Source organism: Zonotrichia leucophrys, chromosome 9 (genome assembly GCF_028769735.1).
Source record: "Zonotrichia leucophrys gambelii isolate GWCS_2022_RI chromosome 9, RI_Zleu_2.0, whole genome shotgun sequence".
Taxonomy (NCBI): domain Eukaryota; kingdom Metazoa; phylum Chordata; class Aves; order Passeriformes; family Passerellidae; genus Zonotrichia; species Zonotrichia leucophrys.
The window spans coordinates 259,683-277,095 of NC_088179.1; the positions used below are offsets into that span (position 1 = coordinate 259,683).

Below are 17,413 nucleotides of genomic sequence, written 5' to 3' on the forward strand. Positions count from 1 at the left end.
AGTGATCATTTTAAAAACTGTCTGTGAAATGAAAGGCAGCAGTATATTGAGCTAAAATAACACAATCTTTTGGAGATCTTCATATACACCACTGTCTTTACTATAATGCTTCAAACAGAAAATTCCTCTTATAAGCTCATAATTCATGACGAGACCAAGGCAGAGGAATAATGGGCTAACAGGGCAGAAACAGACCGGGTGCTCCACACGGATGCACCGAGGATGCTTTAGGATGGCTCTCCCTCTCTCCTAGGGCACATAGGAAGGACACTCAAGGAACAAGTACAGGGTAGCTGCTTTCCCCAATTCACTCTGCCATGGAGATCAACAGCAAGGAACATAAAAAGGGGGTTTAAGGAGTGTTTTCTGCAATGTGCAAAAAACTGTGTGCAGACTGTGGGGAGTTAACCGAGGAGGGAAGCATGAGCACTGCTGGGCTCGCGTGCCTCTCCTCGGCAACACTGGAGAACAATTTCAGCTGGAGGAAAAGGGTCGGGGCAAAGCTGATTACAAAGACAAGCTTGAGACTAAGGGTGGGGTATAAAGGGTTCATAAAAGGTGGCAAGTGATGTCTGAGGTAAAGGCTAAACGTCAAAAACAGAGAGTAACCAGCACAAAGATGCTCCCGGTGAAGGGTGCACAGAGGCTGCCGGAGCAGACCACGGGCTTGAGAGCGCAGCGTGCGAGGTGCGTGGGAGGCAAAGAGCAGGAAATTTGCAGGAGGAAGGCGCAGGGCACAGCCTGGAGGACGGGAGGGGAGGACAGGTGAAGCAGCCGAGGAAAGGCTCGGGGCAGGTTGAGGCACAGCACGCCGGCAGCGCACGGCAGGGGACTCGGCAGGGGCAGGGCCGGGCGGCTGAGGCAGCGGGAGCGGGGGCAGCGCGGCGCGCAGGGCTCGGCCCAGGGCCGGTGCCTACCTGGGCGTCTTGGCTGCGGCGCTCTCCCGGCGGTCCAGCACCCCAGGCACGCAGTTGGTGAGCTCGGTCCAGTCGGCATGCAGCCCGCAGCTCCAGCCCGTGGAGAAGCGAGAGAAGAGCCAGGTCTCCCTGCGGTTGGGCCGGTAGCAGGTGCACTTCTTCTGCCCGGGCCGGCAGTCGCACGGCACCTCCAGCCGCACGTTCTGCACCAGGTGGCGGCCGAAGGTTGTGCCGCCGGTCTTCTGGATGTGCAGAAAGACGATCACGTCCTCGCCCTTCATGTCGAACGCGAGCTCCCGTTCCAGCTCCCGCACGGGGAAGTAATACTTCTTCACGTAGTGCGGGTCCGGCGTGGGAAAGAGGTCCAGCTCCTCCGAGTAGGAGCGGCCGCTGGGGGAACCCAGGCTCAGCCCTGGCCCCACGTACTGGTACAGGATAAGCATGAAGCACACCGAGACGGCCACGATCAGCAAGAACTTGCTGGTCCTCTCAACCATGGTCCTTCCCGCACGCTTCATGTGTCACCATCTCCCGGGGCTGCCGGCGCTGGGCAGACTGCGGCGCTGCCGGGGGGTGGGCGGCGGAGCTTCAGCGTCTGTGCCAACCGCCTCCCCCCGCTGCTCCCCGGAGCAAAGCCTTCCCCGGGGGCGGCGGGGCCGCTGCCTGGGTCGCCTCGGCTCGCCGCCGTGCCCGCCCGCCCCGCCGCAGGCAGCGCCGGGAGCGGGGCAGGGGCAGCCCGCAGCCAGCCGCTCCGGAGGCGCAGCGGCACAGCGGCAAACTTGCGAGAGAGAGAGACAGAGAGAGGGGCAGGAGGGGGGCGGAGAGGCACTGAAAGGCAAGAACCAGCCTCCTCCCGCCTGCCCTCCCTTCCCCGCGCTTCAGGAAGCCACCCCCATTCCGGCGCTGCCTCCGCCGTGCCCCAGCCCCCGCGGCACCGGCGTGGCTGTGCCCGCCCCCGCCGCCGGCTGCGCCCGGGCTCGGCTCGGCTGGGCTCCTCTCAGCTCGGCTTGGCTGGGCCGGCAGCGAGCGCTTCCTGGCCGCGCCGCCCCGCCCGGCATGCACAGCGCCGCCCGCGCCGCCCCGCGCCCGCGGCCACGCTCCGACCGGCGGCGGCCCCGCCCGAGCCCCGGCCCCAGCCCCAGCCCGCTCCGCGGCCCCGCTCCGGGCACCCTCCCCGCGCCCGAGATCCCCAGCACTGCGGACCCCTTGGGCTGCGCCTCCCCGAAGCACTCGGCTCTTTATGTGCCGCCTTAAAATGAATCCCGAGAAGCGGAGCTGGCGCTCCTCCGGGGCTTGGTTTGTGCTCCCGCTTTGAGGCAATTTGCATGGGATTAGGAGTGGGGCTTGCCGCGGGTCTGCTCCCGCCACAAGGGCCACCGCAAGCCGCTGGTTGCGATGTCGCGACTGGATGGAAGAGGAAAATGCTCCGGCCACACACGGGGTGATGGTGGCTGTGAGCTGGAAGAAGCCTGGACACACCATCAGCCACAGAATGTGTGAATAATAAGAATAATACTACTAGGTGAAGCTGAGGCGAAAATCGGCGGGGGTGTTATTTATAGCAAACTTTCCCAGCGAAATGCTTTGTGCTGCTCGGTCAGGCGGACTCCATCCGGCAGCGGGGCTGCTGCAGGGTTGGTTTGTCATCTTCAGTCCCCCAAAACGCAGCAAAGCCTTGGGAACGCCAGAAGTGCCCGGCACGGAGCCGGCTTAGGGCGATCCCCTGTGCAGGGCAGCGCTTGGCAGGGGAAGATGCTGAAGATGCTGCGGGATGGGAGCGGCGCGGACCCGCAGAGCCCGCACGGTGTGCCCGGAGCCGGGCATCCCTTACCGGAGCGGCCAGGGGCGAGCAGGACCCCCCACCAAAGACACTGCCACCAAATGCCCAGGGAACCCCTGGAAAGCACCATTTGGGGTCTCTCTGAGGGTAAAGGGAGGATGAAGCATGGCCCTATGGCAAAGAGTGAGGTTAAAATGTAGTGGCAGTCATGCAGCCACCTCATCGAGACCCGAGTTATTGTTTGTGCAGAATAAATTATGCGGCAATTGTTAATTTCTAGGAAAAAAAAAAAAAAGTCTGACTGAAATGGACTGTTCTCCTGTCATTACTGCTGTCGGAGAAAGTTTCCTTAAATTTCTGGTGCTTTTTAAAAATAGAAGTTACAGTTAGATTTTAGTTCTCTGGCACTGAAATATTCCATCAGGTTACATTTTTTAAATGCAAGTTTTAGGTTACATTTTAATCCAAATCAGGTTACATTTTAATCCAAATGCTTTATGTAAATGTAAAGGAATTCATGCCGAGGGGTCATTGTTAAACACTGGGTCAATTTTATAATGGCCAAGGAGGAAATGAGATCCTGCATTTTCATTTGAACACCCTGACAGATAAATCTGCTACATTTTGAGATGGCTGCATTACTCACAAGTTATGGAGCCCCAGTGAGTTATGCAGTTCTTCCCAAACAAGTAACAATAAAATGTTTATAGGACCCAAAAGCATCATATGTTGTGTTCAAACCATTCATTCTGTTTGATATTTTCCTCTTAAAAGTCTGCTTCTGATTCTCCCCTTCTCTTGTAGGTTAGTTGCTCCAAAAACAATGATGTCATTCTTATGCACAGAGTTCAGCTACATCGAGAAGCAGAGCACAAACCTAATTTCCAGGTTTGAAATTTATATTGTGATTTGGGAAATACATTATGTTTACATACATGGTTGCATTATACATTGCAGCATAAAAAACACATAGCAGATTTTTTGATTGCCATGTGTTTGCCTACAGTTCTAAACATGTAAGTATTTAAAAATGCCAGAACTGTGGTGAAATCAGCCATTAATTTCCAGTTACATGAGCAATTGTTAATGAATTGTTTTAAACTCTTAACATATACAATATTTTTACCTTTTCGTTAATTATAAAGATGGAGATATTTCATTACAGATTTATATTTGTGGTAAATATAGTGCCTGTTAGTTTGTGACATAACATACTAAAACTCAATCCATCTAAGATAAACAGACCACAAAGGAAAATACAGAGTTATGGCTGAAAATGTGCTGTTTTCTTTACTGCAGCACTTTCATCTAAAAGTAGGGGGTTGGGGACCATGCTGGAAAATTAGGGAAGGCCTGTACCCTTCTGATTTACACTTACACAATTACTAATGCTTTTATTTTTATGAAGTGCTTTGGAATCCTTCCCTGATAATTCTATATGCTGCTCTGAAATGCTGGTATTTTAAAGGATCTTACAGGTGTGACTCACCTGAAATGATCACTTAAGCAAATACTTAATCTCTGCTTATACTCAAAATTCCACTGAAGACAAATGATAGAATAGTTTTTCACTGCATGAGGAGTTACACATCAGGTACCATGGCAGTGCTGGTTTAGATCAGTGCTAATTTAGATTAGCAGAATTTAGAGAAGATCCGAGTAAAGTCAGAATAAGAAGGCTGACACTTTCCCTGGCTCCTGCATTGAAAACAACCATGTAAAGAGATGAGAAATCTGACAAATGCAAGTTGTTCCTGCTGCCTCCTGTTCCATACTCTAACTCCCTGTTTGTCCTCTGAATTTACCTCCACCATGAATTTAGTGATTTTTCCATCTTTCCAAGCTGAATCTTCCACTCTCAGGCCAGACCTCCCTAGGCTTTACTACATTTTCTCTGGAATTCACCACCCTAGGTCTGAGTAGCTCTGAAGCAAAGCTCAGTTTCCTGTGAAGCAGTAAGACTGACAGTCTGCAATCATCAAGATCCCTACAATCTAAATTTTTATGGAAAATGCATTTTGGGGGTAAAGTTGGATTTTTTCTCTAACCTGTGGACTAGAGGAGATGCATTTCAGATTTTCTCTCCACATTCTCCTAGGCAAATGCAAACAGAAGATCCCCCGCCATGGCCCACTGAAAAAGTTCTCTGTCATTTTAGTGTCCATCTAATACTTTGCATCCTTCCACTCCAGAACTGTGCCACACTGAGCAGAACCCTCTTGCACAAGCAAAGTGAAATAGTATGTTTGACCCTTTTGTAGGAATCCAGTTGATCTTGGAGGATAGGCTGCTGATAATTTTCAGTGAATTTCACATGACTGAGTTCCTTCAGGTAGATTTGAAAGGTATTTTTGTACACACTTACCTGTGCTTGTGAAGGAACTAACTTTGAATTATCACTACAAATTAATTCAGAATGAGGTCAGGCTTAGGTAACTACCTAAGTTACCTAAGCTTGGTCTACACTCAGCCCCTTTCCTGGCTTTCCTAGCTAGGTAAGCCAGCACTCATGATTTATTCATGGTAGAACCTTGCTAGGAGTCAGGTACAAGGATTAGAGATCTTAGAGATAACAATAAATAGACACAAATTTTGAACAGGCAGTTGAAAAGTATTTTATCATTGCTTGCTGCTGGCTATAGGATGCCTAAATATTTATGTTAAATCTACTAAAATATTCTAATCTAATCCATTAAAATACTTAAATGTGAGTTAACACTGAGGGGAGGACAAACTTGGGTATTTTTGGAGTATGGCTTATCACAGGAAACCTGCCTTGAGAAAACAACAGTAAGAAACATGTACCACACACCACCTCTGCCACCACAACCTCAATGAAATACACATCTCAAAGCTTGATAAATAAATAGTGGCTTTAGTAGGCAAGGAAAATCTAACACCTTCTTGACTCAGAATATACAATAATTTCCTGTGAACTAGTATAACTTAGTTAATCAAAACATTGTAAAAAAGTCCTCTTTTAACACTTGCAAACCCAAAGAAATACCTCAAGAAATGTATTACCCTTAAATAGAGTTCTACTACTCACTCTTAAGGAAAAAAAAGAAGTTCGTGTTTACTTTGTTTCCGGAGTATAAACTCTCCATTACCCCAAACAGGTTGAAACAAACCACTTGTTACCTCAATTTAGCTGTTTGGGTTTATAAGCCAGCTCCTTTAGGAAGAGTGGGCATGTGATATTCATTTGCTCTGCTGATGTATGTACACAATATACTGACTGAATGGTGAGGGGTCACAAACCACAGGCTGCAGCCCTTCACCTGTAACATCAACATTCAAACCCCCAGCAAAGTACAGAACCCTTGTTTTTCTGATGTAAACTGGTTTTCTTGTCCACTGCTGCTGCAGTGTCAGTAGCACTTACCAGCCCTGCACATTTGCATAGAGTGGCAGCACTCACACATCATTTTCCTGTGATAATTGTACTCCTAGTTGGAAACCTGGAGCAGTTTGTAAACTCCACTATAAATATTCCACTCCTAGGCTAGCCACAACCTGAGAGATTCCTCACAGCCAGTGAGGGGATCACTGATCCCTGAGTACAGCACAGCTCTACTTAATTAAGGGAAGGAGGTATTGAATGATGCCAAAATCTGTTAGTCTCAGCAAGCCTGGTTCTGATTTCAGGCTTTTGTACTGCTTTTGGGGACCACTGGAAAGTTTTGCCGTTTGAGAGGGACAGTCTTGGAAAACCTGGCAGAAGCCAAAGCAGTGAAGGCACTGGCAGCTGTCCTAAAAGAAGGAACTTCATCAGCTACAGAGATCAAATGTCTTTTCAAACTACCTTCACAGTATTTATGATCTAATCCTCCTCCCTCCTCTCACGTGGCTGCCACGGATCTATACACATGTCACTGTACTGGGCCGTAAGATAAGTGTGTATTCCATTGCCACCTGTCAGAGCTGGGGCAGTTCTCTGCTGTCCATGGGACAGTTGTTTCTTTATCTCTCCCCCAGCCAACCCTCCCTCCAGGAGATCTCTGCTGTCCATGGCCACTGAGTGTCCCTGCAGGGCTGATCCAATCCCAGCATCCCATGGGGAGATGCCCCGCCCAGGGGAGGAGCCAAGCATTCCTACCTGGATCCAATCTGAGCCTGGCACACCCCAGCAGCCTTTGCCCCCTGCATTGCCAGAGGAGCAGCTTTCTGCTGCCCTGCGTGGCCAGAGGGAGCCTAGGCCCATCTGCAGCAGCCCTGGAGCTGCAGAGGAAAACTCCCCCCTTGTGCAGGATCCCTGCTGCAGCAGAGCCACAGCTGGCACTGCAGGAGGGCTGAGCCTCCATGGGATGGGGCTGGGACACCTCCCTGACACACAGGGGGCAGGGACTGCTCTAACTCTGGCAGTGGTTTTTTATGGGTTATTTTTGTCGTATTGAATTTGTATTTTTTTGATTTTCCTAATAAAGAACTGTTATTCCTGCTCCCATATATTTGCCTGAGAGCCCCTTAATTTCAAAATTATAATAATTCAGAGGGAAGGGGTTTACATTTTCCATTTCAGGAGAGGCTCCTGCCTTCCTTAGGAGACACCTGTCTGTTCAAACCAAGACAGTCACTTTCCAGGATGTTAGCTTATGACTGCTAAGACAGAGCCAGTTAGTTAATAATTGTATTTTCTCTCTTGCAAAGGGAATTGATTGAAACAGACCCACTGCAAAAGCCTTCATGTGCAGATCAGTGCTTGTGTGATAAGCAACAGTGGAGCTTCTTAAAACCACAACATGTACATTTGTTGCATGCAGTGCCTGCAGATACCACGCTTGCCTGCATGACATTGGAAAGTCCTGAACTGATCTCTCAAATGCACTAATGTTGTATTTTCTGTGTCTCCTGTCGTTGGAAGGAAATGACGCATCTGACTCCATGTTCTTAGAAGGCTAATTTATTATTTTAAGATATGATATTATATTAAAAATAGTATACTAAACTATACTAAATAATACAGAAAGGATACAGACAGAAGGCTAGAAGGATACTAATGAAAAACTTGTGACTCCTTCCAGAGAACCAACACAGTTGGTTTAAGTTAAAACAGTTCACATGAAACCAATGAAACATTCACCTGTTGGTAAACAATCTCCAAACACTTTCCAAAGCAGCAAACACAGGAGAAGCAATCAGATAATTATTGTTTTCATTTTTCTCTGTGGCTTCTCAGCTTCCGAGGAGCAAAATCCTGGGCAAAGAGGATTTTTCCTGAAAATGTGACAGTGACACACAAATGCCTACAAGTACAAGCAGGAAGCTGTGACTGCAGCTGAAGAATATATAGTTTCTAAGGTACTAATCCTTGTAAAGGAAGGAGGTTGTGCCTCCACAGAAGAGGCACAAGGTGCCAGCTGTTCCCCATTCACACTCTTTTTTTCCTGCTTGTACCACAACAGCTGCAGGATGCTGCTGCCTGGGCTTGATGGAAAGGACAGACCTGTTTGGCAGTGGCATATTATTAGCATTATTCCCCATTCCTTCATGGGTATTAAATAAATGTGAAGGGAGCTTGGCTCCTACAAGGTTTCACTTCCCCTGAGTCTCCCTCGTGCAGCAGCTGTCCACTGGGACATGCCTGTTAGCAGGGAACAAGTGGGGCCCTTTCAGCCTGGCTCTGTCAAACCCCCAGAACACAAATCCTTGGCTCCTGCCAGGGACACCAACGGGATGTGTTCAGAAACACCAAGATGCTCCCATCGTGGAAGACAGACTGCAAAGGTTTTGGCTCTCTCCACATGTGTAAGCTATATCGCTACAGTCAGAAAATCAGGTTTTAATTAAAAATATCTCTCATTATCATGCTATATACAAAAATCAAACATTTTAGTATAACAGTACTTCTTTAGTTCAATCTACATTTAATAATATCTTTTCAGTATCCACAAAAAATGTTTTTCATTCATAAAATTAAAATTTAACCTACTATCTCAACACACATCAAAAATAAATTATATAACATTAAAAAACTTACTCTAGTAACACCCAATATGAAACTAAAGCATAAAAATAAATCAATCAATCAACATAAACCAAACTACACATATAATTTTAAACCTTAAAATTAAAAAAAAATTCTCAACATCCCTTTTTCTAAAAAAAAAAAATTCTCAACATTTCTTTTTCTTTTTTCTGGAGTAGTTTCTGTATGACAACTTAATAACTTTCTGCAGTGACTTGAAACTTAAGACTGGCTTGTGCCTCAGCTGGCTGTCATGGGTTTTTTGTGTAGTATTAATCTAAATTAATAAATTAATAATTTCTAATTAATATATAGAGTATTTCTACATATTTCTATATATAGCTTATATTTCTCTATATAATCTATATATTAGAAAATTTCTAATTAATATGTAGAATAAGTTATAATTAATAAAACATATTAATTTAAATATTATTGGGAATAAATTTGTTTAATCTTTACACTTTTCAGTAAATGCTGCAATGCACAAGGAAGATCCTTGTCTCTTTGCCATTGGGACTTCCATAAACATATAGATGTCGTGTTAGCACATGCACTGTGTTTTAATGTTTTATACCATCATTTCCTTGATCTTTGTAAAAAAAATCCTTTTGTAAAAAAACCTTTTTGTAAAAAACTGCAGGAAATTGAATTCTAATGCATATGTGCTCACAGAATTTTGACTTTCCATATCTGTGTGATTCTCTGGGGAAAAAAAAATAATTAGAACCTGCATTTATCCTTCCATGCTGATAAATAGTGAACAGACAAAGCAGAAGTGCTGAAGTTCATGAGAAAGGAGTTACATGGAAAAAGTGACTAATCGCTTCCTCATTTAATCCTCAAATTAAGAAGTTATGTAACGAAGTGAATAAGCTGGAAGCTATAAAATAAACTGGCTATATAGCAATTATGCTTAGCAATGTGCAGTTAAACTGGAAATGTGCACGATTCAGTTCTTAGGAGACTTTTAGACAGAAGTCAATCAACTGAAAAGTGCAAGAAATTTGAAGTGCATTGTTTAATGTATTTTTTAAAAAGAAGTGCACTGGCAAAGCTAAACTGTGAATTATCATAGCCTCTGCCTTTTGTTCACGGCATTAGCTCTTTCAATTCTGTTGCTTCTACAAGCAATGGAGCAGAGGAGCTGTAGGGTTTACCAGTGAGTGTTTGAATACTTTCTCCCCAAATAAAAGTCAAGTCTAAAAATCCCTTAGAGTGAAAAAAATGCCCCCTTCTCTCTTCTCCCCTTCATTTTTGCACTATTTGAAGCACTGTGAAATTATTTCAGAGGCAAAGCAACAGGAAGAAGTTCACATTCCAGCTGCCTCTGTGTAGCCAGAACCAAGAGATGGGGAATTTTCCTGCAGTGCTGCCCACCCACCAGCCATGGATCTGGGCACTCCCAGATCTGTTGATGATGTGAGCAAAAGGGATTTTCCACAGTTGCTTTTATCACAGGGGTTGTGATTACCAGCATCTTATCAAAACAGTCCTTACAAATCAATACTTGAGATCACAAGACTAAAATGAAATCCACAACATTTATAAGTAAGGGAAAAATACTGCAAAAGGAACTCATTTTTAGGCCACAGCAACAAGAAAATTGGGAGAAAAGGCTGAAATGGCACAAGGCAAGCACGTTCTTGATCGTGAAACGAAAGCTGAGGGGCCCGTGCAGAGCACTCAGGCGGCTCTCCCACACTGAATTTCACCTTTTTTTCTGGCCTCTTCTGTCGGGGTGGCACTTCTGTCCCTTTTTGACCCTTGCCACAGGGTGACTTGGCAGAGATAAGACCCAAACAATACCTAGCGCTGACTTAAAATTGCACCAGATGAAGGAGTGACCAGCTCCAGAGGGGATCATCAACTAAGCCTGATATGGGGACACACAGGGAAAATAAATGTGGACCCAGCAGTTTCTGCTCTGAGAGCTTATGCATTTTAAGCTTGATCTACTTAAGGCATTATCCATAGTATGTGAATCTCTTAATTCTTTTTCTTGATTTCTATCCTGAGCGTCACTGATAGTTGGGGCACAGACTTTGCCAGCCTCTTCAATTTTGATATGAGGTCCTAGAAATTGGCTTAATATGTACGGATGAAGTGCACTGGTATTACAGCCAGTTGGGATTAAGGACTCTTAAAAACAATAAGAGGAAAAAACAAATAAATTTGAGCCTACTAGTCCATACATAGCAGAAATAGAGAATTAAACTTTTAAAGAAACCCACTGAAATGTATTATTTAACTTTAGTGTAAACACAGAAGTCCCATATACCCTGTCACCAAGTCTCACAAGCCAGGTAAGCATAAAACTCTCCATGGTTCAAAAACAACACAAGTTTGAACTTGTGCTGATTTTTTCCTAGATTTCATTCCTAGGCATGGACAATTTCAGCTAACTGATTCCTTCTCTGTGTCACTACACTTCATCCAGATGGTACTTCCATTTATGTCTGCTGCAATAAAATACCCCCTGCCTTGTATCTCCTCTGTCAGAGAGGTTTTGGTCAACAACTGTTCACAGCCAGAATTCCACATCATTCCCTGGGAGGATGCAGTGTTACCTTCTTCACTGTACCACATTCTAACCACTGGATGATGCTGAATGGAAACAGGAGGAATTCCAAGGATTCTTTATCACTGATAATAAAATAGGACCTAAAGAAGACCAGCCAGCCCTGACAGATTTTGCATGTTCTCAAAAAACAACACAGAACACACACACACACACTGCTGTAGAAAGCCCAGCAACCTATTTCCCTTAAAATGTGCATCACAGAAAATGAAAGAAGCTAAATGAATAGACAGCAATTCCTTTAGTAATAATAACAATTATAGCTAATTATAATAATAACATATTTTATTGTATAAAATATAGAATATAGAATATAGAATAAAGCATTATAATTATTATAATCATTCATAGTTGTTAATAATCAATAATTAATAAATTATTCCCTTTCCCTTAATTTCAGAAGTTTTAATCTCTCCCTCTGATATATTTATTACACATTTAAAACACTTGAAGTTTTAATATCACTGTGCTCTTTTCTTTTAATCGGACTATTTTTTGTCTTCTTTTTTCCTCCAAGTTGGCAAAGTTTTATTTATCAGCAATTAGCTACCTTGCTGAAGCGTTGTCACATGTATTTTGTATTTTTTGAAAAAAATACAAAATCCTTGTCTCTGCCCTCTCCTCAGGTGGAGCTGATGTGCCTGTACTGAATGAAACCTGGCTCTAATGTTGCTATCCCTAACTGAAAAAATATTTCTTCTTGCTTGCAAAACTGTCAGAGGAATATTCTTAGTTAAAAGTGGATTTTAGTTAAAAGGCTGAATTTGTGGGCGCACGGGACATTGTTGATAAGAATAATGATCATCTCAGGCTTAGTTTCCTACGTTTGATGAGAAGTCTCGTGACAAGGCTGCTTACTGAAGCCAGAGGTGAGAGGTCATGTTCTCTGGCTCAGACACAAGTGTTTGTTTCACAGAACAAACTCCAGGGAAAGCTCTACTGTCTAGGAAATGGAAAAGGAAAAATTTCTCTCTCCATCCACAATATTAAACAAATCCACATATTTGTCATGTTGGTAACCTTTTGAAAAACAGCTTTTGAGAACACTAAGATAAGAATCTCTGAACAGAAACAGACTGTTTAATACTATTTTTACAATGGAAATAGCCTGAAAAAAGATGAGTTCACACAGGCTGGATATCGTTTAAAATAAAGCTATTATTCTTTCTAGTTTATGCCTCACAATATAGTGAAATGTATTATAATAGTTCCCCGAGTGGACACTGTTCTATATTGAAAATTATTTATTTTGGAATAATAAGTTTGCTCCAAATGTAATGTAGGTTCTTTTAGTACAACACACACGCAGAGCTGATTTTCTAGAGCAGTGTCCACACAAAGCACTGTTCTGAAATTCTTACTGTGGTCATTTACTACCTAATGGAGACATGCTGTAAGCTTGTGGAAGGGATTGTGGAAGTGCTTTCTTTTGGGGGAGAACCTCACTTTGTGAATGACACACAGCTTCTGTTGTAAGAAGTACAGACCAGAATTTGGGGCTTTGTATCAATGCTAAACTATTGCATCATTTCAAGACCGTTGTGTCCTGTATGTAAATACTTACATTATTAAACAGGAAAATTATTGTTGAAAAGCAAAAGCCAAGTTGAGTAATTAGAGAATTTTAATTCAGAGTTTCCTCTGCTCCTGCTGCTAGGTTAAGAGGGGGCAATTTCTTCAGAGAAAAAGGTGTAGGAAGGAAGGTGTTGAAGATTTGTGGGTGATAGAGAAATGGGAAAATGTATGTTATATTGAAACAAAAGCAGTAACAAGGGAGTACAAATCCAGGGCATCCCTTACAGGAATGCACAAATCCTGCTGGTCACTACAGCATCCCTTACTCCCACTTATGAAAAGAATCTGAATATCCCAAGAAAAGTAGAAACCAAGAAAAGTTATGGGCACTTCATTATTGTTCTTCTGACAATCTGGGCAAATATACTAGAAAAAATTCCCCACCATTCCTGGAGATAAATCCTTGTCTCACTTTGAAAAGACAGATGTCTGCTAAGGAAGGCAGGAGTCTCCCCTGAAATGGAAAATGTAAACTCCTTATGTCTGAATTATTATAATTTTGAAATTTAGGGGCTCTCAGGCAAAGATATGGGAGTAGGAATAACAGTTACAAACATCCAAACCACATCTTACAACTTGAGACAATCCTGGAGAGATTTTGTGCTGATTTTGCAGAAACTCAAGTAAAATGGGGTTAGACTTTCCTCTTCATAGCTTCAAGGAGCAAACAGCTGCCTGCTGATAAGGTCAAGCCTCTATCTAGCATTTGTTGCCACTGGACTGGCAAGAATTCCTTTAAATAGCTTCAAGAGAGTCAACAATTGCACCTGCAAAATTGTAGAAACAATACAGCAAATGAATATGTATCAGCAGACTGTGTTTGTTTGGATATTCTGATCTGCAGAGATGGAAAGTTTTTGTTCCCACAGCTTTTGCTGGTTATTGTCTAACAACAGCTGTAAGCCCTGGACTGCCAATGCCTGTTGGCTTTGCCAATACAACCTCTGAAAAAGATGCTCAGCTCTAGAAAAGGTAGGTAAAAGCACACCAGTAACTGGAAATCAGCAAAATGGGTGTAGTTTCTTTGCTAAAATATCAGTTTTCCCACAAAAATGCCACCTTCAATGGCAATCATGCAGGCACAGTGGGAGCCTAACAAATGGAGTGCCTCTGGCTTGAGCTCAGAGCAGCTTTTGTGGCAACTGCACTGCAAAGAGCTGTGCAAGGGCAGCTCTGAGCAGCAGTCAGGGTGGGCTTGTGTGCACGCTGCCCGGAGTGCTCTCTGGCAGCAGCCACTGCAGCAGGGTGTGTGTTGTATTTGCAGGGACCCCCGTGGCAGGGAGGAATGAGACTGACTGACTCCATGTTCTCAGAAGGCTAATTTATTATTCTATGATACTATATTATATTTAAAAATACTATACTATACTAAAGAATACAGAAAGGATACTTACAGAATACTAAAAAGATAATAATGAAAACTCCTGACTCTCTCCAGAGCCCTGACACAGCTTGGCCCTGATTGGCCAAAGAGTGAAAACAACTCACAGCAGAATCCAATGGAACAATCACCTGTGGGTAAACAATCTCCAAACACATTCCACATGAGCACAACACAGGAGAAGCAAATGAGATAAGAATTGTTTTCCTTTTCTCTGAGGCTTTTCAGCTTCCCAGGAGAAAAACCCAGGGTGTAGGGGTTTTTCAGAGAATGAGAATACCACAGACGTGCTGTTCTGTGGTGCTGTTTTACACTGCTGAACTGCACAATGCTCTCAGGGCAAGGTCAAAATGGGAAAGGCGAAATACTCTTTCATTATCTCCCTGCTTAGGTTCCTCAATATTTCTTTGTACAAATCACTGTCATTTTGGGAAAGGGTCTGTGCAGGAAACACACGCAGCTGAGTGGGAGGAGTTGCAGTTTTGGTTTCCATGCACAGCTGGCTCACTGCTCCCTGAGATTTTAATGGATAGGGGCTGACCTGTAAGAACTTACAGATTGGTAAACTGGCATTGATTTCAGCTTTCCCTATCATGTCAGCTATAATTTACAATGATTTGGGAGCTCTTCAGGTAATTGGGCCTTCCTGCACTGGAGTGGAGCAGGCACCTCAGTAGAAAAGATAATGTGGGCAAGCTGAGAGTAGAAATTATCAGACTGCCCTTATACAGGCTAACCCTAGGAATTATAGCCTCAAAAAAGGCCAAAAAGTGCAGTGATTTGTCTCTAGAAAAAAGAATTGAGACAACTTTTGTGGCATGCAGGAGAAAAGAGGTGGAAAGAAAAATGAGCACTGTCCTCCCTCTTGAGATAATCTGGAGAGAAGAAGTAACAGGGTCTTTGTTCTGGACATTAACCTCTGTGAGAAGAACAACTTGTGCCTGTTCTGTGCCACTTTATCTCTCCCCAGACCAGGGTGAGGGTTTTGATGCTCTGCAGCACATTTCCCTTTGTCCAGTCCTGCTGAGGGAGATAGCTGTACATTAAACCGCAGAAAAGATCTTGCTGTAGGTTCTCATTGCAAACAATTCTCAGCAGTAAACTGCATTGCATGCTTTTAAAAAATCTACAGCTTGAGTCATGTGGGTACAGGAACATATTGAAGGTGTTGATAGGAGAGTGTGCAACCACTCTCTCTAAGATCTTTTGATCTCCCAGATCAAAAATCTGGGTTCCTGAGCACAGAGATCTATTCATCAGTGCCTTGTGACTTCGGATAAAGAATGATAATCACAGTGACAGGGAAGTTTGTAGAAGTAAGTCAGAAAAACATTTGAGCTAAAGCCATATCACAGAGTACTGCCACCTCCTGTGTGACTTTTTTGCACTGTGGTAGGTTTGATAATCGCTGGACCTTGTACTCTGAAGTTTACTAGCTTGGTAAATTTTATGAAATTCAGGGCATGAGCCATGAACTTTACCTACAATATTTAGTCCAAACAACTCCCAGAATTTGTGCCATCCTAGTTCTGCACAAAGCACAATCCTGTGCTCCCTGCACTGTGTGGATGGAAGATGCAGATACACAAATGTGGCTTAGCTTTAGGCACTTAAATATCCAATCTTGACAATACTCTAGTCAAATTTACTTTTGTCTTCTTACAGAGACTATAATGGGAGAGAAAAAGGGAAAGGTTAATTAGTATTTATTGCTTCCTGGCAAACAACTACCTCTAAAGACACAAATCTTTTATTGTAGTAAAAATATGTAAGACAATCCAGTGTGTTCAAATTTGAGTTCATCCCATCTTTTGAGTTGACAAGAATGTAATTCACTGAAGATGGAGGCAGTGGTGGGGTCTCAGGCATCTTCTGAAGATGATTAAATCTGGTCAAAATGGAGTTATATCTGTACCAGAGCCTAAACAGAGCACACATGAAATTTAGGCAATAACAAGGCAGATCAGTGTTCTATAAATTGCCCTGATCTTTACAGTATTCTAAGCTGAACAATTAGAGGCAAATGCTCTTTGAGCTGGTGTTCTTAAAGACAAAATTATTTTTCCTGTGTCTAATTCAAGATGCAGAAAGCTTGTGTCCCCTTTCAGTTCTTAAGATCACTGCCAATCTTTTTTTCCCTAAGAAAGGGAAATACAGCTATCCCAAGTTAACAGATCAGTGTGACTACAGCCACCCCTCCTCCCCCCCCAAAAAAAAGAAAAGAAAATTAAGCTCCTTGGCAGTCATATTGTTCCAGCAAATTTATTTTTAGTTTTTATTATTTTTTCTTTATAAGAAATAATGTTTCACTCCTTAACACCTCATCATCCTTTGGTCTTGTTCTAAATTCTTTTCAATTCAATCTCTTAAAACCAGAGAGTTTTCATTTGTTATCTGGACTTTGTATCACAACTAATTTTTAACAGTGCATCCTGTTGATAATTAAGTTGATCTCATGAATCAGTTGATATCTGAATTTTCTCAACATTTTCTCAGAGGCTCATGTGATTTTGGACACTGGTGTGAGTCACTGAAGCAAGTTTTTATATGTTGCTTACTTTTAATGTTTCATGTTTCATTAAAGCTTTGAGTCCTCCTGTCACAAACCTCAGATAAAGATGTAATGATGATACTAGAAGTGTCAACTTAATTGTTTCAAAATATGATGTATTGTTGAGAAGGCTGAGCTCTTAACATATTGCTTTTGGGACTCATCTCACTGGATTTTGGGGCCCTTGAACTTTCTTCATTTGCTAGAGGTTGTGCCATGAGGCTCTTCCACAAACCCTGCTGAGCATCCTGGGCACCACTCTTTTTCTCACCCTCACTGAAGTAGGACCCTGCTGCCAAGGGGTGCTCTGAAGTAGCTTCAAAATCCATTTCCTGAGGCTGCAGCCCTGTGAGCACCCAGGGTTTTCTGTCAGCCTCTTCAGGAACATGTGGCCAGCAAAGCAAAAGGGCACTCAAGATTTGAGAGGGCTCCAAAATACCACCAGATTCACTTATATAAACCTGTGCACCTACTTGTCACTTGTTGCTTGCATTTATTTATACACAGCTACTTCCTTCCTGCTCCTCAGCATTCCTGGCTTTGAACAGCCAGGGCCCTGCTGGAAAAGTGCTTTGCATCTTTTTTTCAATAAAGGGAACTCTTCTCTTCTCTTCTCTTCTCTTCTCTTCTCTTCTCTTCTCTTCTCTTCTCTTCTCTTCT

General features: G+C 43.4%; 1 protein-coding gene across 1 annotated transcript in view; it reads right to left on the bottom strand.

Moving 5' to 3' along the window:
- HS6ST1 (heparan sulfate 6-O-sulfotransferase 1) overlaps positions 1-1,872 on the bottom strand; it is a 192,565-nt gene extending 190,693 nt beyond the window's left edge. Inside the window, exon 1 of the mRNA XM_064720850.1 lies at positions 918-1,872. Coding sequence (XP_064576920.1) covers positions 918-1,435 — 518 coding nt within the window. The 5' untranslated portion in view covers positions 1,436-1,872. The remainder of the gene's footprint in view (positions 1-917) is intronic.
- Positions 1,873-17,413: the final 15,541 nt, after the last annotated feature.